The sequence below is a fragment of the Lampetra fluviatilis genome, chromosome 2 (genome assembly GCF_964198595.1).
Source record: "Lampetra fluviatilis chromosome 2, kcLamFluv1.1, whole genome shotgun sequence".
NCBI lineage: Eukaryota > Metazoa > Chordata > Hyperoartia > Petromyzontiformes > Petromyzontidae > Lampetra > Lampetra fluviatilis.
Window position 1 is genome coordinate 29,267,681 of NC_136276.1, and position 27,291 is coordinate 29,294,971.

Genomic DNA, 27,291 nt, shown 5'->3' on the forward strand with positions numbered 1-27,291 from the left:
TATTTAATCTTATTTTTCACAGCTCTTTCCAGCAAGGATTTCTCCAAATCGACTCAAATTCCATCAGACACTCATAGTCTGCAACACCAATATAAATACTGGAATAAAACAATCAGGATATTTATGTTATCCAAGTGGTTTTAAACTATAAAAAAAATGGCGGTTGTGACATCATATTTTAGAATTTTTCTAATTTTACTTTGCTTATGTTGACAACTGAATTCACTGTATTGGTTTTTCAATCGCTCTTGAGAGAATTACTTTGCGGATTCCTTAAGGCAGTGAAAACCCAAAACGTCCACAACCTAAATGCTAACCCCAATATATCTGCGTGCATTGGAGCGACTGAAAGGGTGAAATAAACATTTTGTCAGTTTTGAAAGGAATTACATTTTTTGTCCAACGCTGAACACAAAAATATATCTAACCTAAGATATTGAGAAGCTAAATTAAAAATGAGAGAATGTCGTATGAATCGTAGCTGTAAAAGAACAGAGTGAAAATGCAATTGCTGTAATGCAGAATGGTCATCATAAACTTTACCAGACTCTTTATTTAAACTGGACGAATCTGATGAGCTTTAAGCTTCTCTTTCACAGATGTCCAGTACGACGTAACATCCTCTCACTTGTCACAATGGAATGTAACACACATTAAGCATGAACCTACATAATACGGTAATGAGGATTTGTTTTTATTCTTAAAATAGCATCCTCTGCATAGTCATACAAACAAAGCTCCAACGGATGAGACATCGCAAAGAACCACGGAATATATAAAGCGCTGGTGTAGCGAACCAGTGTGGCACCTACGACAGAGAACATTGGAGACTATGCTGCAGAAAATCTCCCTTTGCATCTACATGGATGCTTACAAAACACAGCAAGTCCCACCTGTTGTCGTCTCGGCCAAGGCAGATAATATTGCCACAATTGTCTGCGTAGCTTTGCCCAGTAAAACACAATTGAGTCTGATTGCTCGATTTCAGGAGAGTCATGTTATGTTGAATTTTGTTAGGGGCCTTATTGGTGGGAGGCCACTGGAGTGCCTGGTGGATAATCCACACACATTGGAATAGAACACACGAACAGTCCAGTCAGAAGCCTAATTGGTGTCCCGCAGGGCATCAAGATGTCACGCGGCAGACAGGGATGAGTCTCACACGCAACATCACGGCTCTTGCTAGGAACGAGGTGTTAGGATCCATGGGACCATAGATTCTAACACAGTGGTTCTTAACCTGGGTTCGATCGAACCCCAGGGGTTCGGTGAGTCAGTCTCAGGGGTTTGGCGGAGGTTAAAACACACACCCGACTCATATGATTGTGCACCAGTAAAACATATACCTATGTTTTGAATTTGAAAAAATCACATTTTATTTTTCCAATTAATAAGGGTTCGGTGAATGCGCATATGAAACTGGTGGGGTTCGGTACCTCCAACAAGGTTAAGAACCACTGTTCTAACACCTATTCTTTTTGACGAAAAAACGAATAGGCGTTACCCTTTCCGGCAATAAACTGCTCAAACCGAGCTTTTAATGCTTTGATATTACAGGTAGGAACAACAGGTTCCACACTGCCCACCAGGGATTATTTGTCTGTCTGTCGTGCATATTTGTCTTTCGTGCAACCAAGTTCCTACCTGCCCACTCCGAAGGAACGTGTTTGGATTGCCTTTGTACGGGTCACCTTTCGGCATTCTCTGGTCTCACACTGGTGGTGAGACACGGCCATAAAAAGAAACTGTCTCTGGTGAAGGCCAATCAGTTTCTAAGGACAATGCATACACTATTATCACAGCATGTTGGTGTGCATGTTTTACCACAAAGCATGCACGGATAATGCAGACTTGATGCCCTGCACAATGTGTTTGGACATCTTAACACTCCTGTATTATGACCGCAAAGGGTAAAGCCTATTCTGTTTTTCATTATAATCAAGTTGTTAGGCCTCTCTGTTCCACATGACGCACCAATCCAACTTTCGCGTGGCCGCATTAACGGTGCGAGACACCACCTTGCTGTGCATGCTGTAAAAGGTAATATCCTCGGCATTAGCTCACGATTCACGTATCTTTGTAAAGTTGTCTAGGATGCTTGTTAATGACAACCGTGGTAGTGTTCTTTTAACCTGTGTTGTAACCCTACTTAGTTGGACACCCGTTACATCAAACTACGCGCGCACAATTACATATCAACGCAAATTAACTTAAAATCTTCCCATCGTACTGCACATCAGCAGGCTGTTGTATACACAAATCCTCTTTGGGGCTTGCACCGCATTGTGGATCGCTTTTTTTCCCCCCATAAACGCTGTGTATTCTGAATGTTTATGAACGTAGCACAAAGTGGTGTAGCCAATGCATTCATCCACACAGCACTATACTGCAGCACAATAGCAATCTTATAAGCCCTACTCTACACTAGGGCCTATCTAAAGGAAAAATGTAAGTTAAGACAACGGTACATCACATTAAGATCACACCAAAATCCGTTCGCCCATCCATCCATGCAATCCGTCCAGGTGGAAGATAAATCAAATTAATTTATTTAGAAGGAAATTATGTTTAATCCATCAACTCAAAGTATTCGGACGCTGCCTTTCCGACAGCCCTGTTCTTCACCTGAGGACGGCTGCTTTCATTGTGGCCGAAACGTCGTGAGAATTTTATTTCATTGTTTTATTTTCATTATTTTATTATTTCCCTTCTACGTGACTTTACCGAAAGAACCAAGAAGATATTAAGCCACCATTATACTTCGCACCTACTCACACAATGCCCTGCACAGCGATGCCAGTGGAGCGCATCCCACTGTGAAACGCGGCATGTGTCCCTGGCACAGATGCCTCGCTTTGAATCTGTAAGGTAAACAATCACAGGACAGCAGACGTTTTAATTTCGATTTGATGCGGGGACGCGTGGGCACGGCCCTATTATCCGTGTTAGTCCACAAAAGTTGAATAAGAATTGGCCATGGCGTCTGAGTTACCCCTCTTATCAGAGCATAGGCTCAGATGAGAACAATTGCTCGGATAATAGCGTTAGGTGACACGAATAATATGAATAATTGATAATAGGGAAATAATAAAATAATAAAAATATAAAACAATAACAATTATCACGACGTTTCGACTGCAACACAAGCAGTCGAAACGTCGTGAGAATTTGTATTGTTTGATATTTGTATTATTTCCCTTCTACGTGACTTTACCGAAAGAACCAAGAATATGAATCCCTGCAGTCACGAAAGCTTTAAATCAAAATTTATAATAGGTTAAGTATAAGAGGCTGCTTTGCCAATTTAGTATATGTATCATGATTGCCAATTTAGTATATGTATCATGAATCCACTTGGCACATGGATTTACTGTACGTCCCATCCGTTCACATGAATCCGGTGCACTTCGATGATGTCACAATGCGTCAAAAGTGGCCCGCATGGCAGCCTCAGGATTTAATTAATCAAATTAAACTTTGGCCAACAACACAAGTTTCACATTCGTGTCAGCCAACCCAAAGTAAACACTTCGGATGTCTGTTCATATTAATTCCTGCTTGTTTTAATTATGTTTTAGGATGTCAATTGAGGTCAATAGGAGACCACGCTGTTTAACATAATCACTATTTGAACTACAATTAAAAAAGCTACTTCCTATACAAGCTTTCATAGACTATTTTCAATGCTTAAAAGTGTAGACCAAACTTTGTTGTAATTATCAGTAAGAATTCCGACAAGGACGCAAGCCGCAAAAATATAACACCACTCTCCCTACGCAGCAGCAAATAACAACATAACGTAACACCTAATACTGCTGCAATGCTCATGAATAACAGTAGTAGTAGTAGTAATCATACCAATGACAACACAGAGAGTAAAAACCTGATTTGCATATGCACCATATTTCGAACACTGATACAGTCCCAGTGGCTATGATCACATGTCGTCGGCTGGCAACTACAACAGCTGGACAAAACTCATTCACAACTCCATTTGAACCCACACACGCGCAAGGCAGAAGGGCCCACAAGGGATAGGGAAAATCCCAAAAGCCAGTCACGTGAGTGACAGGCAAGCCTCACCCATTCACGCCGATGCCGGAGGTAATCTCTTACTCGTAGGAAAATTATCCTTGTACGTGAGTAGCCGACGGGTTATCGCGCAATGATCAATGTGCATTTGCATGCTGGCGTACGCACATGTCCGAGGATGTATCTGTTAAAACTACTAATGCAATGAAAACTTGGTTTTGTGTTGTTGCAAAAATATGACACAATTTTGGAATACACAGGTTGCTTGCAACTTTGAATGATATTGAGTTCCCTGCCTTTATAGTTCTACAAAACACAAACTAATGTACTGTGGAAAAGGTGAATAGTTGAGTGTGAAAAGTTGATAAGAGAGCACAGCTAAGATTTTCCTGTGTAACTTCAATTCAGAACGTTAATAAAGTTGTATCAGATTGAAAAATATTCAACGCTAGCTGAGCACGTTAACAATCGACGAAAATACCGGAATCCCCCGCTCTACATAAGGGATGCGTTCCTGGGAAATGCAACTTAACTCGAAATTACTTAAAACGAACTCTAATTTCCCACAGACAATGTTAAAATCAGGGTTTGCATTCCTAGCTAACGTTTCTGGAGAAAAAATGCGTGACTACATGTTATAAAGTGGTACAAAAATGCATGTGATTATAAGATGACATTTTAACTGATATTTAATACAAATAATTAAATAAAGCTTTGCAGAGATGATTGAAGCGCTTAATGATCAAGGCCTCTTGGGGTGAGCAGTGGTGGAGTTATGCTGATAAAAGGGCAGGATCACCTGCCTCTTCATCTGAAACTGGAGCCACAGGAAAGTTCACCAGAGCATGCTGGCTTCTCTTCTGGCCTCTTCTGCAGACCTTCTGGCTTGAGATTGCAGAATGTTTAAAAGCGTCTGTGCACAGACAGCTGGACAGCATTTTTTGTCTTCTGCTGGTACAGCTCCATACAGCAGTGAATGTGACTGATTACTGCCCTGTTAACTCAGTGTGGATTATTCTCCGAATACGTAAATTGTTTATCCGCAATGAATAAAAGGCTCGGATAATTTAGAATTTAATATTCATGGCGGTGGCATCATTTCATCGGTCTATTCCTCAATGTTGTTGTTGTTGTTCCAGCTGCGTCAGATACTCGTTAGACAGGTCCTCACCATGGGACTCAAGCAACTCCTCCACATCGCCAAGTCCAGTTTGCCTCTGCCACGTGGCAGAAAATCCCCCCCCACCACCTGGCGGAGAGATTTTCGGTGGTACGCGCTATGTGCGTACAGTTATGGTATTACATCACGAAAGTCCGTTTTCACCACGTGCATTCCTAGTTTTAACAAGCGTAAAACATTACATTTATGAGGATACGTTCCCCAATTAATCAGAAAGGTATATGCGAGACAACGCATAATGCAGCAACTTTTAGCGGGGGATTCCTGTATTTGCATTCAGTCCACACACAGTTACGTACTCGAGTTTTGTTTGCCTTCTTTGAACGATACTGGGCAATGGGTTTCTGGAAGGTCTGACCCGACAGGGAGGAAGAGTTGCTCTCCGCGTGATGATACTGTCACGGGGGCAGAGCAGAGGCCAACGGACGGTAGCGTCACGGGGAAAAGCAAGACCGTTCTGCCTTCGTTCCTCATTTGCTACAAATCACACAGCCGACGATGATGAAGCGCCCGACCCCACAACAAATAAATACACGGTTCAAACGCACATTTGCAAAAATTACATTGAAAGTATCAAATTTTTGTCCATTATAATATTTTTTTTCAATCATTAAAATCGGTGTTTTTATAAAAAGAAAACATATCTTCACTCCCCCCTCGCCCCGGCTATCACATTTAACGACTTCAGGCAATTTGCGTGAGCTTGTCAGAAAGTGTATATGTATAGACTTTTCTTTACTTTCTATAAAAATCACATGTACATACCAACGGGCCGTTCCAAACGCGTTCCGCCAAACGTTTCAATATTGTCATAAAAACACAGAAGCCCGAGGTCCCATATCCTGGACTGCAAACAAGACCTTTGTGCATTTGCCTTCAGGGTTCCCTGTCGACTCGACTGCAATTGTTCAACGCGAGTGGCAGGCAACAAGTCTACTCAACGAGGCATGTAACGATTGGAGCAAATCAATTGGAAAATGTGAACCGATTAAGGCATGCATGCTTTGCATCGTACATGTGAGAGTCATCAATTATATATACGAATTATGCAAAGCGTACACCTATATTTAGGAAACCGGAGTAAACGAGACAGACCGTACAAACAAGAAGGCGCAAAAAAGGTGAGAGGGTACGAGACGGAACAAACGGTGGACAAAACAAGGGCGGTACAAATGAGACGGAACGCGAGAGAACAAACGAGTAAGTGCGAAACGGGGAATTATTATTGACTTGAAAAACTCGCGTCTTAAATCTGATCCGTAACACCGAATTGTCACCATTCATCAAATGGCTGAGGGCGGGTGGAGTGTTTCAATGAATTATTAATCAATGGGGAGCAGTTGTCACGTGGAGAATGCGACCAGGTTGAAAACCACCGCATGCTACATTGCTTGCAACCCGCGATTAACTTGCATGAGGGCGCACTCAAGTTCCACGTTTAATCACTAAAACCTACGTACCTGAACAGCAAAGTAAATGAAAGATGGACAGGAAAAAGAACACCGATCTTATAAGTCAATGTATATAGTGCATTACAACACTCAGATCAGGTGTTTAATGCACATATGCTTTTATCATTCAATGCCTCAACTCGCTAAATCCTGTATAGAGAATGTATGGAGCCCATTCAACTACTAAAACGATCGTCATTCACTCGCACCGATAGCCGAACCGATATTAGTCCAACAATCCTCACGCCGACACGGTGTTGTGAGGCCATATTATTCAGCAGTGGAGTGACAAAGAATTTTAAAATGTGATTTTTTTTTATTAAACGAGGAAAAGAGCATTCAAAGGTCAAGTCTTCTCATAACATCATGCCTTCCAGGAAATTTAAAGTATTTTATCTCATTCGGGAAGCCTCAAGGCATATTGGGCAGTCGCAGTGTGTAGTTACAAGATGAGAGGCGTTTGTTTTTTGCGTTACGTCTGTGTTTAGGTGCCTCAGAATTGAGTGGTTGTGAAAATGTTCATTCTTAGTGTGGCGAGCCCGAGGCAAACAGCAGACACCCCTGCATGTAATAAAACACCAATTCACCAAATAAAATTGGCACGTGATACATGTACGGAATCGTGTGTGCCAGTATCGATTCCCTTTAACTCGTGAAAATTATATGCAACAACACATTTCAGGGTCACAAAACAAACAATATACTCGGCGGACGAGGCGGCGCACACGAAACGGACAATTTGCCAATGAGGCCGGGACAAGCGAGACAAAACGGTGACCCTCCATTTGGCGACGATTCATCGACACACGGGTGGACGGGGGGGGCCCGAATCATTACATGCCCAGCGGTAGCGCGCGGCTCGCGTGGTCATAGCGACAGTGTCACCACAACGACGGCGCAGCCACTGCTAGTCCACGGCTCATTGCCCACCACCGTTTCAACAAATGAATTACTGCATAGTCCGTTTCCCTGCTCAAACTCAACAGAACACAGAGCACATACATCACACACAGCTCGACAAACTGCGGACGTCACGCGTTCGGAAGTTATTTCAGGAACGCACCAACATGTTACTTTGTTTCGTTAAACGCAGCACACGTCGAGAAGGCGATTTAAGACAGGAATCCAGAGAAGTTGTTTTTTGTTGCTGCTTAGATCCTGTGTGGCGGCGGCGCTCGCAGCGATCGCTGCATCACGGATTAACCGAGCTGCTGAGATGATGAATGACGCTCAATTGGCTGCGAGTTGCCGAGGAACAAGATGTTTGGTGCTCGTATTTCAGGGATCCATGTGCATTGCCAGTGTCACATGCCACCAATTGCCAATTCAAAACTTGCTCAATATTTAACGGGTCATCCTTGACGTGATATTTTTTTACGGTGTGCACAATCACCTAGGTTTTCGGTTAATTGTACATTACTGTGCCGTGTTTACCGAATTGTCGGTTTTTATAACTTATTGGATTGTGTTTCTTAAAACAACTGACCTTTAGAAAACAAACTGCAGAGAATAATATATATGAGCAGGTAAATGATTAGCCTTACAGTGAGAAAATTATTTATAAGCGAAATATTCCGTGAAGCAGGAAAGGAGGAAAATATTAAATGGGAGAAATTTTAACTACATGGAATAACAAATCTACAATTAATTTAATCGCATCTCCTGCGTGGAACACGGATGAATCACCAAAGCAACCTTTTATTCGACTGCCTGAAAAGGTAGCACTAAATTGGTGGTCAACTAAAAATAAACTGTGAAAAAAACAAATGAAAGATAGGAGGAAGCCATGATTTTAAACGAGCCAAGGCATAGCGACACTTCAGTTTCGGGGACGATTCACCCAACTTAAATCTTATTCAAACTGCTTTAAAACTAAACGTGAATTTTTACAGCGTAAATTTATCCGGGGGCTGAGCAAATGTGTTCAGCCCGATATAGAAAGAAGTTGTGAAGCAACCAAGGGTGAATGGAAAGTTCAGCTCTCGTTTTAAAAATAAATTCTACATTTCAGAGTAACAGCAGAACTCTGCAATTTTAAAATAAATAAAAAATTATGTTTGTTTGCGTCCTCTGAAAAAAATGTGAAATAAGGTACAGAGACTCCTCGGGGAAAAATAAACGAGAAAATATCCAAACAATTCTGGAAAGTAAAATCCCAAACTTCCCATGCCTGGCTCCCAGTGATCTACCCATGGATCCATTGTAAAAAAATAAACACCGACAAGAAAAGTGGTTCTCTGGCGACAATGACATGTGTACTGTGAACAAGTGGTTTCAGGAGTTCTTCTCGACACTGAACTGCAAGAGGACCGTACAGATAACAACTTAACAAAGGTTACACGCGCCAGGCCATAGACTTTTCTAAACACCATTGGAACCTCCTTTGCCAGTAGCAAAATATGATAATTGATTTTTTACCCTTTTATCTGGCAACAAAACTGACACCTTTTTTACAAGAAGTCATGTTTGCATTGACACCTACGAGAATGATAGGGTATGATGACTAGATATTGACCACACTATAAAAGAGTTAACAGAAACAAATGAATCTATCTATCCAGTGGTTAGTTTTCAAACAGGCTGAAGAATGGATTGTTGAAAGTGTTTTATATTGTGTGTTATTTGACGTGGGGGGAGGCACCAAGGCTCTCCCTTGTCATCCCGCTTTTAATTTTACATTTTGCACAACAGTGGCTCTCATTCGATCAACATGCCGGTGAAACATAAATAAAATAATCGGTTGTTGAACTATCAACCAGCTTGGATAATGTCTTACAAAATGGGGAAAAGAAAATACTACACATTATTATAATAATACATTTACATACACTTACTTAATCATAGATAAGCCCTGAAATTGCAGATACACAGTAGGTACAATATTGGCTTGTTTTAGGCTCTCTGACCATCATATTTAATGAGCTCTTAATAAAAGATATAGTTTTCTAAGACTCCCCCCCCCCCACCGTGTACTAGAGTGGCTCTCTACTCCATGATTATAAGGTGAAGCCTGCCTGTTCGGGTCGACTGGACAAGGCCGAGCTCGTCCATGAACGACACTGCGACCGCTTACGCAAAAAAACGTCGCCTCCGACGGGGGCGAGAGGAACAAGACAAACGCTGTGCCCCCCCCCACCCCGCCCCCCGCGAATTCACTGACAAAAGTGCAACGTCTAAAATAGCACTTCTGACGGAATAACAACAATAACGACGAATGATTTAAGATGCGTAAAAATGATTAACAGTCTACGAGGCCGAAAAAACAGTAATTGCGTGCACACACGCTGCCGCCTCGCTCAGTGTTAACGTTTGACCCAAACCACGGATACGCAGAAAGGCGCAGCTCAAAAAAGGGGAGCCACGAGAGCCGGCATTTCGTGAAGCTGTGAGAGAGGTTTACGTGCGCGCAATCTCTCTCGCAAAGTAACGGCGTTGACGTGTCGCTGTGATCCAGCAAATTCAAAGGGGGGTTTGTGGATCGCGCCATGATTACGTGCGTGAGACCCACGTGCAGTGACAGTGACACGGTGCCTGTAGTGGTGGGGGTTGGGGGGGCAGTAGAGTAAGAATGTCACTGACAAATCTGAGTGTTATCCCATCGTATGAGAGGGTTTATTTCATTTGTGGGCACCCCAGTTTCCTTCCATGCTAAATTTCAATACTTAAATAAAAATTTGCCAAAAATCTCATTGACTGATCCTGGACCCTTCTGAAAACGAGCCTTGATACTGAGCTTGTCCTAGGTAAAGTGTTATTTGTTGGGCAGGTAACTATACATCAATTCATCAATCAAGGTTGAATGTTACACTCATGATGGACGTATCGAATAGTAGCGTGAGAATCAATTCATTTAGGTTCATGGTGCAAACAAAGCTGTACAAATAAGACCGATCAAGCGACACACAATACAGGAGACTATGAAGACGAGACAGAAAACGAATAATAATTCTTGAATTGAACTGCGATCCAAATAACGTGACACAATTCGTGAGTCCAAACCGGTTGGACCTGAGACGTGGGAGTGAAATGCCCTTGGTGCTGCAAACCCATCCAAAGCTGCAGCTGAACCCTTCACATAAAAGCGTCGGTCTCAAAAAAGAACTCAACACATAGCGACTACTCCTTTAAACCACCACTTATGCCTCCAAGAACGAGAAGCACATTCGGCACACTTAATAACAAAACGGTTTCAGAATATAAATTACGGCTACAGCTAAAGACTGAGGCAGATTTGCCTTCAGTCGTTTTGTTGTCAATGTCGAATTATTGAGTGGTAGAATTTACATATTTTAGATACGCATTTCAGGGTTTGGCTGCCGATGATATTTAATGATCATGTAGTTGATTATAATTAGCCTACCAAGCAACCTAAGAGCCAAACTCATGAGATAAAGGTTATGTATCGAATGAGATATGGATTGTGTATTGAATGGGTCGTTACTAGTTCTGTGTTAGTTGAGAGTTTGCTTTGGATGAGATGAGGGTTCTGTATCCATTGATCAAGATGTTTCCCTTTCAGACAAGACAGGGAATCTCTATCTGACTGGATCGGGGTTCTATATTACACGATTGAGCTGATACATTGTAAGAATCAGGGGTTGGTTATCATGAAACTTGGCATTTGTATCATATGAGAAAATGGTTCCATGTTAAGTAATATAAGAATTGTGCATCAAATTAGACGCAGGTTCTGTGTTGATAAGACGATGGCTCGACATCGGACGGGATGAGGACTCTAACGTATTAAATAAGGGTCACTTAAACTGAGATCACATTGGCAGCGCTGGTGGTTTTAACATGCTGCTTTCACCACGAACCCTACAAAAATCTTCAAATCTCAAAAAAAAATGATCTGTATAAACTTACTTTCTCTCTTTAGTTATTTTCAATTGACTTTCTCACTTCTTCTTTACTTGGTTGTTGTTAACTATTTTCCTCCTTGCCATGCATAGCGCCCTGAAAATTATCATTTAAGGGCGCTCTATACATTTAAATTATTACGTACTGTTGACTACAGCAACAATCCAAGCGGACTCAGTCAAATCGAAATGGGACCCTTTTTTTGCCAGTATCAAAATACTGTATGAAAAAATAAGAATAGGTTTTAGCCTTTCTAGCAATAAAACATGTGTTAAGATATTAATATTCTTGGTTCTGTCAGGAAAGTCACGAAGAAGGGAAATAATAAAATAATAAAAAATATTAATCTATTATTTCCCTTCTACGTGACTTTACCGAAAGAACCAAGAATATGAATCCCTGCAGTCACGAAAGCTTTAAATCAAAATGTGTTAAGATGTTCCAACACCAAATGGATACTTTTTGCAAGGAATCAAGCCTGCATTAACCATTGTCTTTGTGCTGTTTCAGCGTTCTCTGGTCTGACACTGGTGAGACAAACGGCTGTCCCCTCTGGGGTAGGCCAATCAGTTTCAAAGACTGCATATATTATCAGAGCATATTTGTTTGCATGTTCACCACAAACACGTGTCGTTAATGCAGACTTGATTCCTTTGCGAAAGGTTTCTATTTGGTGTTTGACCATCTTAACACCGGTTTTATTGCCAGAAAGGGTAAAACCTGTTTTTGTTTTTTTCAGTCAATGCAGTTGGACTTTGTCTTACAACTGCACTCAGTAAATCACTGAAGCTCTGCGACAACTCCAGGATCAATGACGCGCGGGGTTCAACACTTGACTGCAATAGCAACAAACACCACATTCAATTCACATCCCTCTTCAAATGTTACACTTTAAACGAGCACCATTCGTGTAAACATCACAACTACTTTGTCGCTCTACAAAACCAAGCTAGACTGTTTGCTTTTGCTGGACGTTGCCAAAATGTAATTTAACATTTTCTGTCAAGGATATTTCCCCCCCCCTCCCCCCGATTCAGTTTAGTGTAATTAATGACTTAAAATGAAGACTTGCATGTTTCTAAATTTGAAGCTTTCGTGACTGCAAGTATTCATACTCTTAGTTTTTTCGGTAAAGTCACGCAGGTAAAAAATGAAATTAAAATTAATAAAAAATTAAATAATAAAAATCACGACGTTTCGGAGGCAACACAAGTCTCCGTCACCTGATGACGGAGACTTGTGTTGCCTCCGAAACGTCGTGATTTTTTTGATTTTATTTTTATTAATTTTAATTTCATTTTTTACCTACGTGACTTTGCCGAAAAAACTAAGAGTATGAATACCTTCATGTTTGTTTAAAAGTATTATTGTATACAATTGAATACATTGTTCATTTAACACATTCTCAATCACTAGAACAACTGCAGATAATACTACCGAAGAGTGTTATATAATTTCAATGGTCATTATAAAAAAAAAATTCCTTTTGAATAATATTTTTATCGTAATTCAAGAAAAAGTATTTTTAATAAGCAGACAATAAGAATGTCAAGAGCTGATAAACACACCATTATACATCTGCCCATGTAATGTCATACCGGGTGCTTCTATAAAAGTATCATGCCTTATTAAAGTATTTGTAAAATATATATAATTTTTTTTATAGATCTCATTAAGTTCGCATTTAACGTGGTTCATTGCGCAGGAAGGCTTCCAGTACTGTAATTGAGAAAATAAGTCTGGATCCCATTCATGGTCGACTCCGCTCCATCACCATAATGTTCATCATTAAACCAGGTTTGGTTAAAAACACGTACCAACTCCTGACACTGTAATTGAGATAAGAAGTTTTACAGTCGCAGTCCTGCTGAGATAACGATGGCTGCCAGGCACGTTAACGACGCATCAATTCATCGATTTAAATAAGATTCTTAAGCTCGCAACGTATGCATTGAATCGTGCGTGTAAACACAAACCACTTTTTCTTTTATTTGTACAAGTTGTATGCAACTGGGTTTTCACGGGAACCCTGCACAGCCACTTGGAGGTGTTAACACCATGTTAAATTTAAATCGCGACTCCATATCCTGACAATTCGTCTAACCACAAAGGTAAAATCGTTACATGCCTCGAGACCGCAATGGGAATGCGGAATTTCCCCTACTGGCTCAAGAGTGACCCCATCCTGCCCTGGGATGGTCTCAATGGGTACTGCCCCACGCAGGCCGAAGCCAAGGAAGGGGACACCCGTCCGTGATAAGCTATTGCAGAGTTAGCAAAAAGGCATGTGTGAACGAATGACCATGCAGACGGGCCCCCGAGTCATTCCACGCCACTCCACGGCCGTTCCGTTCAGAGCTCACAGATTTACCACCTCGACGCAAACGTGCCCGCCGCCAGCTGGGGGAATGGCACGAGCGAAAACATGTAAACGTGACCGACCGTTGACCAAGTGCGTTCCAGTACGGGACTCTTACGATACGGCCCTCAGGAGCAGTTCCATGGTAAGGCATTAAATCCAGTTGGTTTGTTGGTTCCCTGGGATGGGTCTCGAATGGTTGTGAGTGGGGGGGGGGGGGTGAAGGGTTAATGGTAGTTGTTGCAGGGCCCCTAACCATAACCCTAGCCATCAAGAACCCCAGTGCAGTAGGAATATAATGATGCATCGATTAAACATTTTCTTACACTCATGATACATGCACTGAACCCGTGATTGGCAGAACAGATGATTTGCAATGAATGCAAATTTGTTTCTGATGTTATATCCAGGCTTCATGGTGCGGACACAAATGTGCAATTGAGAAAATACTAACGAGGGTGAAAACGCGACAAGCACAGATTATTTGATCAAATCCTGACCTCGGAATATTGGCGACAGTTCATAGAGTCACTTGTTGAGGGTAAATCGTTGCATGCCTCCTGTGTCGAGCCCACCCATGGATTACTACAGACCCTCCAACAGGGGGGGGGGGCAAAGACAGCCATATCCACTGCACCACTGTGACCCTTGCCCTTGTTTTGTTTTTAAGTGTACAATATTTCATGGCAGACGTTCCCAGTGGAATTGTGAAATTTCATATCAATAACATACACATTTAAACACGTAAAATGTCAAGGTTCAATTCAAATCAATTTATGTTAAAATTAAATTTCTCAAACAACCCAATGTAGTAACCTCCTGGAAACGAGACATGTAACTCAGTGACACTTGTTATTAATGAGAGCATGTTTTTTTTAATGAATTAGCCTCTACCTGTAACAGACAAAGATTGAACACATTTCCTGACAACTTAAGTGCATAACAAGAGTAGCCAAAACGCCTTTGTGGGCAGCTCCTTGAGAAGAAACTCACAACAAATGGTGAGCATTTGTATTATTCTGAAGCAAACTTCCACCTTTGCGTGCTTGTGGTAACATGAATAAGTGCATTGACGTTTGGGGAAATAAAACAAGCATTATTGTGGTTATTTTAAAAAAAAATTGGACTTTGCCAAAGCTGGCAGGACTTAGGAACGGTAGGTTTAAAAGAGAATACGAGTGCATTTCTGAGAATTCAATTGGCTGTTCACTTTCAATTGGAAATCACAAATTATTTGGCAAATGGTGACATGACAGTGCTAACCGGCTCTGGGTTATACAGGAATAAAAACTCTGACATGAGCACTGTCGATTTAGTTATGCAACACCAGTTGTTCCATTTCCATTTCATCCCAGATGTAAAGAGTATGTTTACGAGTGTAAATATTGTCAATTGCATCCTTCAATAAAGTGTCATGTTCACATCTTTCCTCAATACTCCTGATGGCGGTGATTGTGTACACAGATTGTTGATAGGATGCCCCGAACCTCACCAAACGTTTGCCTCCTCTTAAAAGGTGCGCCAAAGACTTGTACAAGTGCAACCAACTGGATGTGTGGTGTAATGTGCGACTTATTTATCTCGTAATTACAGAGCTCACCCGATTACGCGAAGATGATTTTCATCGGGAATACCCGCGGGGCTAACAGTGCAGCGCCATGTTAAAGAGCAGCCTCGGAAGATGACATCACGTAACTAATTCTGAAGTCACTACAGTGGACCTCTTCAACAACATTTAGGGGCACAACTATTTACATGCCTTGGAAAGAGTGCTTATAACATGTTAATCTAACCAAATGTGAAAATCTGTATTCGGCCAAATTAAGCAACAACAAAAAAACTCATCTGAGTTTGTGCTATCATTGTGACCAGGCCGAAACAATAAACTTGTTGCAATTAATCACCTAATTTATTCATAGATGATTTCCCAAAATTGAAATCCAGATCTCAGCGATGCCGGTAAAGCACTATGTTAACATTTGATAAGATAAAATATAACTCCGCGTTTCTCCCTTTACATTTTTATTCAACTGCCGTCGACCTGGGCCCCAGTCGCAGCCAGTTTATGCTTCAAACGAACCTGACCGGGACTAGGCAATGCGGTTGTAAATGCACGTGCACACAAAGGACTCAAGGCTCGAGCATACAGCCACGTGGAGACGCGAGCCGCCAAAACGCACCACTCCCAGACACAGCCAGTCACTCCGACGCAACAGCATACCCCTCTGCTTTCTGAAAACCATCCAGACATGAATGAACCCCCAGACGGGACTCGACACACTTTCTTTCCTCACACCTAGCAAGACGCCCATCGTCCAATTTAAATGTTTACCAGTTTGAGGCCATAGCAAAAATCTGATTAAAAAAAACACGTTAATGTGCTCGTTCTTGCAGATTGCCATTTTAAGACCCAGCATGCAAATTCTAACGAGCGCTGTCGCCAGTCACGTGTGGAAGAGCTCCCCAGGATGAGAAGCCCGCGGCGGATGCACCCAGACACCGGCATAAACGCGCGAGAAGCTGCACGCGGCGATGACGATCTTACGATGAGCGTCATCGTGAAGGATTCTTACGATGAGGCTCATAAGGACTCTCATATTGCGACCGTTTTTAGGAAAACAGTGCGCTCAGCCTGGAGCCTTGACCTCGTCAAAGTACAATCCCAGCTCATTTTCAGCTCGAAATGTTATCAACGAACATTACTTTTACGAGCCTGGCTTTCAGACAAGCCTGGTGTTGTGTTCCAGGGTTTGTTTTAAGTGCATAGCATTCGGCATGTCTTCCACTTTCATGTTTAGTAATAAAACATCAGATTTGTTTGGAGCAAATTTTTGGGATTTTGTACATTTTAAAGTGGGGTCAAATTTAGAAAGAAAAAAATTAAATACAATTTCCCCAGAATAATGCCCAGTCGTTAATGTGCACCCACATCACAGCCCGTGTGTGTCCGGCAGTAATTTGAAATGGACCGTGGTGCGGATTTCGCTCCACAATGGCAAAACCACATGTTCACGGCGTACGTAGATGCTGCAACAACTTTAGTGCTGTACTTTCCAGTAGCTCATGATAAACCTGGCGGCGTATTAAAATACAAAAACCTGTATGCAAGAGTGACAAATCTGTCCCCAAGCAGAATGATGCCTTCTCAAGAACAAGTAGCCCAGTGATTAAAAAAACCTTATCACCTAAATATTTTTCCTACAGTTTTTTTTCTTTTAAGAGGCAGAAAAAATATGTCGGTGAATATTCATAAAACTGAAGTGTACAAGTGCTCTATTTAATGATAGGTAATGTTGGGGCACCTGTTATTCTGAGCGTTGAACTGTAGTGACATGGAAACCCCACCAAGCTACTCGTTCACATTACAAACACCGATAAAAAAGACCATTCAATACAAAACTAGTACCTCGTTCAATGACTCAACATTACTAAAACGTGCCTGTAGACTTACAGCATTCGTGTCATTTAAAAGTTATATATCTTACAATAAAAGTGTTTTCATTGGGAAGGAAAAGTACTTTGTTCAATTACACTACCCTCGATTTCCTTAGTTTCAGCACCTTTAACAGCTATGACCAAGCCATTTTTGTTTAAATATCCCTAACACTAAATAACATTGTACAAACTACTTTGTTACTCGTTGTTGTGTTTGCATTTTTTGTTGATTTTTTTCCCATCTAAAACAAATTCACGGAAAACTCTGGATTTGGCCACAGTCCCTAAAGTCCCATTGCCAATCACGCCCGTCATGAACGAATCGCAAATGCCCCCCCACCCCCCCTGTTCACCTCAGTGCCTCCAAACATGAGCCTCGGCCACCTGGAACATGCATTAAACTAAGTGCAACACCGACAACACAGACCCCGCTGCTCACAATCTTCGGACCAATCGATGCCCCACTGTTGACAAATACCAGGAAGTACCTATATGCTTGTCAAGGAGCATAACCCATCACGAAAAACCGCGGCCATCCTCGTAGCAGCGGATTTTGGCTAACCATCGAACAAAGACGGTCACCGCATCGCAAGCTTTCAGATGCGCTTCTGCGGTCGTCTGGAACGCTCTTTCTTCCGATATTCGGAAGCCACTGGAGCTACGCCCTTTAAATCTAAATTGAAAACTCATTTCTTTTGGACTGCTTTTATGTTTCGCTTGTTGTCCTTCCTGGCACCTCCGATTAGCACGATTGGCTATGTACGATGCGAAAGAATTTCAACACACATACACGAAGCATTGCCATCTCTACACCTGGTTTCACCAGCAAATGATCCGTTAACCTGGACCAATGAAGATTGCTTTATATCCGTATTTTCCCCATGATGTTTGTTGGCCCAAAAGACCGCAGCCTGGTCCAGGTAGGAATCTAAACCAAGCTGCCGTTCTATACAACTCTCCGGTTCGCGATAATGGATTCCATGCGAGCTGCCCCATTGGTTGGCAGAAGCCAATCTAACCGCAGGGTAACAAACACTCTCTGCCGAGAGACAGAGAAGCACTGGTGTAAAAACAAGGAGTGCCTACATTATCGTTCCGGTTATCGATTAACCGATGCTTGTGGAACGGTGAAGCAAATCGCTCTCTCTTAGAAGAATCTGATTTTTTTTTGATCAGTCAGTGGCCACAACGAATGGCAATGGGAAGAAAAAAAGAATAATAATAACCGGGTGGAAATTTGTGGAACAATAAAACATTTTTAGATCAATCCTCACTATAGAGATGATATTTGAAAAAATTCTGTTTAGGTTTTTTTTGAACATCAAAAATAAATGTTACATTGCTATTCTAATTTCAGATTCTTAAACAGTATTAAGCCATGCTTGACATCAAACAATTCGTCCAAAAAACTTCAATGGATACAGTTCTGCAAATGTAACACCATTGCCGCTGTTAGTTTATAATCAATGTCACACAAACTTTGCAATCGTCGATTAACGCAATAAAAAGATCTTGCATTTCGTATGCGGCGATTCTCGGGGGGTGAGCGCGCACGGTCTCCATAGTGAGAATTGTTTGCTGCCACTACACACCCTCCCCGCCCCTCAACCCGCCCCCTGCCGCTCATCCATGAGAAAGCACTGAGTAATTCCCCAAGTAAATGGCGCACTTCGGGGCGAGCACAGGAGGCAAGCGGGTTGGCACTCGTGCTCAGACCACCGCCCCCTCCCACCACACTGCGGGACACGACCTCTGGGAGGGAACGTGCCACCGAGCGAACGAGCGAATGGGCGGACGGACGAGAGGTTGAGGGTGCCGGCCACCGCAGGCGCGAGTGCTGGGGGGCGTCGGTGGCGAGCGAGCGATACTTGCGGGTGGCGGGGGCCCGGCTCGCTCCGGGCGCTCCGCCCCGCCCCGCCGGCCTTCAGGCGAAGTACATGGTCCTCAGAGTGTCCACGTGAACCTGCACAGCCTTGGCCAGCGCCTGCGCGTCACGCCCGTTGCTCGCGCCGGACACGTGGCTCCCCTCGGCGCTGCGTGGGGAGGACAAAAAGGACGAGGGAGTTTCTCACAATTCATTCCGCGCAAGTAGGGCAGGGGTGGCCAGCGAGGGAGTGTGGGTACGGCGTTATGTGCCGGTGTGGCGTGGCAGCCACAGTGTATGCTGCTAAACTGTGATGTGTAATTTGCTGGCCGATTTACAATTATTTAATTCACAGACACATTTGGCTTAGTAACAATCATTCAAGTTGTGCTATTCCCAAGTATTTATACTCCTATAAGGTTCAACCAAACAGCTGTCAATTTACTACGACCTTTCAATCATCACTATGCTGAGATTGAAGAGTCGCAACACAGACAGACATACAGATTCCCGACTTAACTTTAGAGGCTTTGTGAAATTCTATACACATACACAAAGACTCATAAACCTTTTACCAGTATGGGATGCACGCACACACATACACAGGAGCTGAGTGACCTCGATGAGGCCACTCGGCCCTCCCCCACCCACCTGTCATGCTCCTTGTCCACCAGGTGGTATCGCGCGCGGAAGGCGACGAGGCGGGCGTAGTAGGCTGGCGCGGGGATGGAGACGGAGCGCGTGCAGCGCACGTACGTGTGACACAGCTGGTAGGTGAGCACCTGCAGCTCGTCCGCAGAGAAGCGGTTGTCGTCCCACAGCACGTGGTAGTGGGAGGGGCGGCTTGTGCCCTGTGGAGGGCGAGGCAGTGCGCGAGTTAGTCGGTGTGTGTGCGAGGAAGTTGGTGTGTATATTAGCGGGTGTTTGCATAACAGGAGCATAGCGGTTAGTGCACTGTGCTACGGACCCAGAAACCAGAGATCGATTCCCACTCACCGCCAACACAAGTAACAAACATTGGACTGGTCCTGGGCCTCCCTTAGGTCAACTCAGTCTTACATGAGAAACTGGTGTGGTGCGTAAACATCACTGGGCAGACAAAGGCGGCCCGGCATAGTACTGGCTACCCACCCTCTCGTGTTGTGCCGGCCTTTATAAGTTCTTGCTAACAGCACTTGGCGCACACGTCTGTTAAGGTTATACGGGGGATCTTTGTCTTTGGGGAGCAGTAGTAGCAGTTAGCATGTGCTATGAAGGGCCATTGTCTGAAACGTCACTTATTATATATATTATTTTCTTTTTTCTTTTAAGGTAGTGTTGTTGACGAGTGTGCTAGGTACCACCAAGTTGAGGGATTGAAGGCGAGACATCGCCATCAACACACGAGTCAACAAGTATGTATGTTGAACTTCTTTCACGCTGTATGTCGCCAACCGTGCTAATTGGAGGTGCGATTATAATCATAGCTCTGAAAATGCAGATCATTCTCAGGGTGACAATACAAGCGTCACTCAATAGGGTTCACCTGAAACAATCGGCCGCTCGCTAGAGCAGTTCAGGCAGTGGGCGCCACTCACCTGGATCCCCGCGTGGCTGCACAGGTAGAAGTCAAACTCGCTGGGGTGCGTGATTTTCGTGTCGACCGTCGTTCCTGCCGGAATGTTACCGCTCTTCCCGATCTGGGGGGAGGAATATTGTAGCACGCCAAATGCAGGAAATACAAGACAATGCAGACGAAACAACAATAACTTGAAATATGAATTCATGTAAAACCATGCCACAATAATGTGCGTTTACACACTAGTGTGAAAAGTTATATTCTACGCCACACTGTGCTTTGTGTAATGCATAGCACCCGTAATCATAATGACTGTAACTACACTTGAAAATCCACTTAAACCACAGGTTTCTGCGCAAATGTAAAACTAGAATATCAACTGAACTGCCCTGACATCTAAAGGCCATGCCACACTTTGGGCATTTTAGGGTAATTCTCACTGACAGTCATCGCCGGTAACACCATTACGATGAGGAATTATGGCAATGTGGTACAGCGATGACAGAGTGTGCCGGAACATTGCCTAACCAATGAAAACAGTTCGCTGACAAGTGCATTTGATGAACAGTTATGGTATTCTTTGGGTCTTTCGGTAAAGTCACGTAGATAGAAAAAAGAATAACAATAAAATAATAAAATAAAGTTTATGAAAAATTATAATAAAAATATCTCGACGTTTCGATCGCAACACAAACAATCGTCATCAGGAGAAAAAAGAGGGGGAAAGCTGCTGAGGCAGGCTGTTTTAAAGGTTTTTCATTCACTTCATTTCCATTTAAATTTTATTATTTTATTACTATTATTTCTATCTACGTGACTTTCCCGAAAGACCCAAAGAAAATTAATTCCTGCAGTCACGAAAGCTTTAAGTCAAGATTGAACAGTTATGGGTCTACAAAACGCGAAAAACGTAGGCAGTCAAGCAACCTTATCTGCGATCCGATTGGTAGTTGCTATCCCAGTTTCTTTCTAGGGGGAGCAGAGATTTGATTCGTCCAGATTTTACCACTGCCGGTGATGAATCCCAGTGTTCATTACCAGTGACAACTGCCAAAGTGCAGTGGTTACAAACCTTTGTGGACCTGCATTGACCACCATGCAGTCAAAACTATTGTTGTGTAAAATATATCTGCAACATTTCTTCGGACAACTTCCCACAGCCCTGCATACCACCACAGGTTCACGAATCACAGGTTGGGAACCACTGCCTTATGCATTCGATGCTCTTGAGCCACCCCCCGGTCACCTCTGCATTCCTTGAAGAAGGGAAGACTCGCTAACCGTGACGCGGACAATCGCGTACCCGCTCGTTTCGGTCGGCGCAGAAGAGCCGCGTGTGGTGTCGCTTCTGTACAGCGACGTAGGTGATGCCGGGCTGGTAGTCCTTCTCCAGCTTGATGCAAGCATCGCGGATCGCCAGCAGCTCATGGAACAGCACCTGCATGCACGAGTGGGACAGCACAGGGGTAACACAGCAAATGAGGCTCAAGTCACACGTATCGTGGCACATGGAGTTGGATGGTGGCACACAACGAATAAGCACGGTGGTGGGACAAGGAAAAGTGAGGGGGAGATGCTGACACAGAGGGGCTTGAGTGAGTTCATGGCGCATAGTACGAGAGAACTGGCGGCACAAGGGCATGCGAGTGAGGTGGTGGTGGTCGTGGCGGTTCAGAGATGAACTAAATGGTGCCACAGAGATGAGTGGGCACATTGCCGTCACAGGGATAAACGAATGAAACTAAACACTTTTTTCATTTTACCAAGGCCCACTGAGCTGGAAAGCTCTTTTTCACAAGCGATCTGGCCACAAATGATAGCCCAACAAAGTGGCTTATCATGTGTAAATATTTCGCAGCCAAATATTCTCAACGCACGTTTCTAATTGTGGATGGAAAAACCGGAGGACCCGCAGAAAAATCCACGCGACCAGGGTGAGAACACACAAACTCCAAATACAGAGGCATCAGGGTTGGGATAAAACCCACAACCTCCTGTATACCATGAGAAAGAGTTAACATCTCGCCACCGTGAGCCGCAGGCAGAGGGGTGGGTGAGTCAGCTGACGGCACAGAGTGAGTGTGACCGAACTGGCAGCACATGGCAGGGCGGGCGGACGGGCAGCTTGGCCGGCGGGAGAGCGAGTTCGCCGGTAGCGTGCGCACGGGCGGTGGGGGCGTGTCCGCTTGCACCTGCTGGAACTGGCCCTCGGAGACGCCGTCGCGGTAGAAGATGATGCGCGTCGGCTTGAAGCGCGTCGACTTGTAGAACTGGATGAGCAGCTCACGCACCATGGTGCCCAGGTCCTGGATGATCTCCTGCCGGTGGTGCTGAACGCGCACCGTGGCGCAGTAGCGGCTCGGGTGGGCGTCCATGCTGCCCACAACCTTCGCAAACATGGGTAGAACGGTTGGCTATGTACGGTGCGAAAGAAGTTCCACAAAGTTCAACATACATAAATACATGTTCCCTTCCGGTCAGTTGTATGTACACATGTAATATTGTCTTCATCCCATGAGCCCAAGTGTCCACTGCAAAAGCTACAGAGCAGCGCATTAACCTGTGTGTTAGAGAACGGTCCGTAGCAGGGGAATATAAAATCTTCAGAAATCCCTTCAAGTAACTGTTTTCTATAGACATGTTAAGGGGTGAAGAACTTTCCCGCATGCCCTGCTAAAGAGACATTTACTTCACGTGAAGTCAAAGGAGATAACAAGCCTGAGAGGATGACCAACCTTGGAGATGGAAAAATCAGATCGGTTAATGTGCAGGGTGTGCGTTGGATTGTGGCTTCACAGGAACGTAAAGGAATGGCGATGGTGTAGGAAGACCTTCACAAAGCAGTGGATAGACCATGACTCATAATGACGATGTCAGTAGAACAATATCTTCACAAATGGGCAACTCCAGATGACAATGATAATGATGATACTGGTAGGAACCTCCTGGTTACACCAGCCTACAGGGGATTATTGTGTCCGTCCGTCGTGCAGGGAGGGGCTGAGTGGGGAGGGAGGGGCTGGGTGGGGAGGGGCTGGGTGGGGCTGGGCTGGGTGGGGAGGGGAGGGTGGAGAGGGGCTGGGTGGGGAGGGTGGGGAAGGGCTGGGTGGGGAGGGTGGGGCTAGGTGGGAGGGGTGGGGCTGGGTGGGGAGGAGCTGGCCACCCCGTGGTGCCCTTGTCAATGTTACGCTGTTTGCAAAGGAGTCTTTGACATATGATTCGTAAATTAGATTAAAACCTTCACAGCTGAGCCAGGTCATATATGATGAAAATCCAAATGCAATTAAAACCAAAGATTCACCGAGTCTCAAGACTCATGTTTAGGATGGCCCTGCAATGTAACGTTTGACCATTTGATTGTTCAGCAGTGTTTCGCATGTTGGGTGTGCAAATTGAACAACCCAGAGAAAACCCGACGCACACAGGAGGGGATAGCACTCCGACGTCAGCACTGACAAATTCACAAACCCACTTGCTGTGCTGCCACATCCTGGCCACCCCACAGCCCAGGGAGTTTGGGAGTGCCACCCGCACATAACAGATTCCGCGCGATTCATAAACGCTGTTAACACAGCGCTGGGTTAGCGGTGTGCACCATCACATCTGGGGCTTCGACCATCGTCTTGCCAAGCCTGAGAAGCTGGCTTAACCGCAAACAATGTGATGTAACCGTGAAAACGTGCTACACGACGTGACGTGGCGAGGGGCTCACGGCGGCGATGGAAGGCTTCTTCCCATCACCGGCAGGAGGATGAGTGACCTCCGCACCCAGGAAAATCACGGGCTGGTGGAACACGGCCGGCCTGCCAGTACACGAGGAAGCACACCACGCAAGCAGTGAGAACAGCACACAGTGAGTTGCATATCTCGTAACAACGGAACTCAACATCAAGTTTTCTGCGTCAAATCGTGATGCAAATAAATGGCTGGGTGAAATTCTCTCGGGGTATTGCATCGTCACATGTTTCGGAATGACCGGTGCAACCAGCAATGTCTGTTAAGATATCTCTCCCAGTGACCTTTTTTAAATAAAAAATGGAAAAAAAATCCACTTCGCCAAATACCGTGAGAGAAAAATGTTCATCGCGTAACAAACGTGCATTTATTATTGTTAAAACGTCAATTAAATTGTTTTATTTAAAACGCTTACATTTGAATATTGTGTAGTTGCAGCTGAGACTATCAACCAACCAGTCAGTTTAATCGCGGGTGGCTGAATCACAGATTGACCCCTGAGCCACTCAGCCACCTTTCTCAGCACCTCATTAAACAGTTTTTTAATTGGATTTTAGGATTATGGGTGTATTATTGCACTGTGACTGAGGGTTCTAAATCTAGTCCAGGGTTGACTCAGCAAATCATCCTCCCATGGTGAATAACATGAGTACCAGTGGGAGAGTGGTGGGCTCCCATTTGTGGGTCGCAATCAAATTCAAGAAGGCATTACCTATTCTTGGTTCTTTCGGTAAAGTCACGTAGAAGGGAAATAATAAAATAATATTAAAAAATATATAATTTTCTTGCTGTGGATTTCACACCTGATGATGAGTGCTTGTGTTGCAGTCGAAACGTCGTGATAATTTTTTATAGTTTAATATTTCTATTATTTAATTATTTCCCTTCTACGTCACTTTACCAAAGAATATGAATCCCTGCAGTCACGAAAGCTTTAAATTAAAATTTAAGGCATTACCTTTTAACACTTTGGAAAACGTAGCACCTGCAGTGGGTTGCAAGGTTCACACGAACCAATCGCATACAACAAATATACGAAAAGCAAAGCTATCCGTTCTCACACGCACGACTCGGATAATGTGCATCGCGAGCGTCAGAATCGGCGCCGATCGACGACTCAACGCGTCGTGAACTCGCCCCAAACCGACGGCCTCGGCCGCAAATCTGGAGCCCGTCCTCCTCCCGCCCCAGCCGCGGCACAAACGGGCACCTCTGCTGCGGCACGAGGATGTTGTTGACCCCGCCGAGCTTCACGTTGATCTTGAGGCAGAGGTTGGAGAGCGTCTGCGGCGACGTCTTGAGCACGTTCTTCACCTGCACGCACTGGGTCGCCATGCCCAGCAGCGTGTCTCCCACGCGCTTCACCTCCGCTGCGCACACCACCGGGTGTCGCGTGTCGCACACCGGCCAGGGATAACAGGAGGACGGGGGCGAGGAAGAGAGCTACATTTACGAATGGAACAATGAGAGCTTTGTACGTGAAGATGCCTCCGATTTCGTTCAAGCTTTCCAACGGAGACCGAAAGCGTTATGGAATTGCACCATCCGTCTGTCTGTAACTGTGGGTGGGGAGCCACGATAACTCTCGTAAAGTTGATCCAAGATGAATACAACTTCAGGATAAAGTTGTATTAGGGACTTACGTGACAGAAACCAGACATTGTTCAAAGGGTTGCCTCAAGACTTGGAGATGCAAGCCAGCGCTGAACAAAAACATGGCGTGGTATCCTGGCCCTGCCGGCTAAGATGAGCGGCTACATTATGATCGCCATTTAATTATATCAGAGGACAAACAAATGTTGAAAAAAGCGTTCTAAAAGCCACGCAAATGCACGCCGATTCTCCCCGCACCGTAAACAGGCGTCTTGCCAGGCAGCACCACCACGATGAGCTGCAGGCCCATGTAGGTGTTCTTGAGGTGGCGGAACATGGGCTCGACGCTGTCCGTGCCCTGGGCGTACTTGCAGAAGCACGGCTGGCCCTGGATGGGCATTCCCGCGTCTTTAGAGATTCGCCGCAGCTGATCAGTGAAGCCCCTGCAAAACGCAAAAGCACAAATGACCAACTCAAGATTGAGTAGAGGTCGGCCGGGGCGGCTAAGGGGGCTGCGACAACGTGCCAGAGCCGAGTTGGCACGTGTATACTTCTGAACTTCTTTCGCGCGGAACACAGAAAACCGTGCGAATTGGAGGTGCGGGGAAATCGAATGTGCGGCACCACTGAGATCCTCCGTTCCAATCTGAGTTTTCCAGTTGAGTGAATTGATGGTCTAGGGCCTGGTTACAATTGGCTGCATAATAAAAAGCACCAAAACAAATTGGGTTTGACCAGTTATTTGAGCATATTCTAGATTTTAGACTTTAACACTTCTTCTCGAGCGACATGTGATAAGCACTCCTTGCAGGGTATTTAAAATGTGTGAGTAGCATAAAAAAGAGGCTACTGAAGTGACTCTATGAATAAAAAGAACTCCCATGCATCACTGGAGCATTCCCAGACACAAGATGCTACTATATTCAAAGCTTTCGTGACTGCAGGAATTAATTTTAAATTTATTTTCTTTCTACGTGACTTTACCGAAAGAACCAAAGAGTAAGATGCTACTATGCTCACTGCAAGGGTTCTAAATAGTAGTTTGTTCTTCTCATGACTTGGCACCAACTGCACATTTTAACTACTGTGCGATCAGCGCCGTGTCATAAGATCCGTGGCAAGTGGTATCTGAACCTGTCGAGTGCCTCTGCTAGGTCCACTCAGCCTTAAACGAGTACCTAGTGCAGTGTGCAAAACATCGTACGCGTTGCCAGCATTGACGGG

General features: G+C 44.3%; 1 protein-coding gene across 1 annotated transcript in view; it reads right to left on the minus strand.

Annotated features, from left to right (window-relative positions):
• Positions 1 to 17,664: 17,664 nt before the first annotated feature.
• LOC144945014 (protein argonaute-1) overlaps positions 17,665 to 27,291 on the minus strand; it is a 31,304-nt gene continuing 21,677 nt past the window's right edge. Inside the window, exons 12-19 of the mRNA XM_078873179.1 lie at positions 26,326 to 26,510; positions 25,685 to 25,844; positions 24,452 to 24,542; positions 22,932 to 23,126; positions 22,043 to 22,177; positions 20,759 to 20,860; positions 19,833 to 20,032; positions 17,665 to 19,350 (exon numbers count right to left, since the gene is read on the minus strand). Coding sequence (XP_078729305.1) covers positions 19,242 to 19,350; positions 19,833 to 20,032; positions 20,759 to 20,860; positions 22,043 to 22,177; positions 22,932 to 23,126; positions 24,452 to 24,542; positions 25,685 to 25,844; positions 26,326 to 26,510 — 1,177 coding nt within the window. The 3' untranslated portion in view covers positions 17,665 to 19,241. The remainder of the gene's footprint in view (positions 19,351 to 19,832; positions 20,033 to 20,758; positions 20,861 to 22,042; positions 22,178 to 22,931; positions 23,127 to 24,451; positions 24,543 to 25,684; positions 25,845 to 26,325; positions 26,511 to 27,291) is intronic.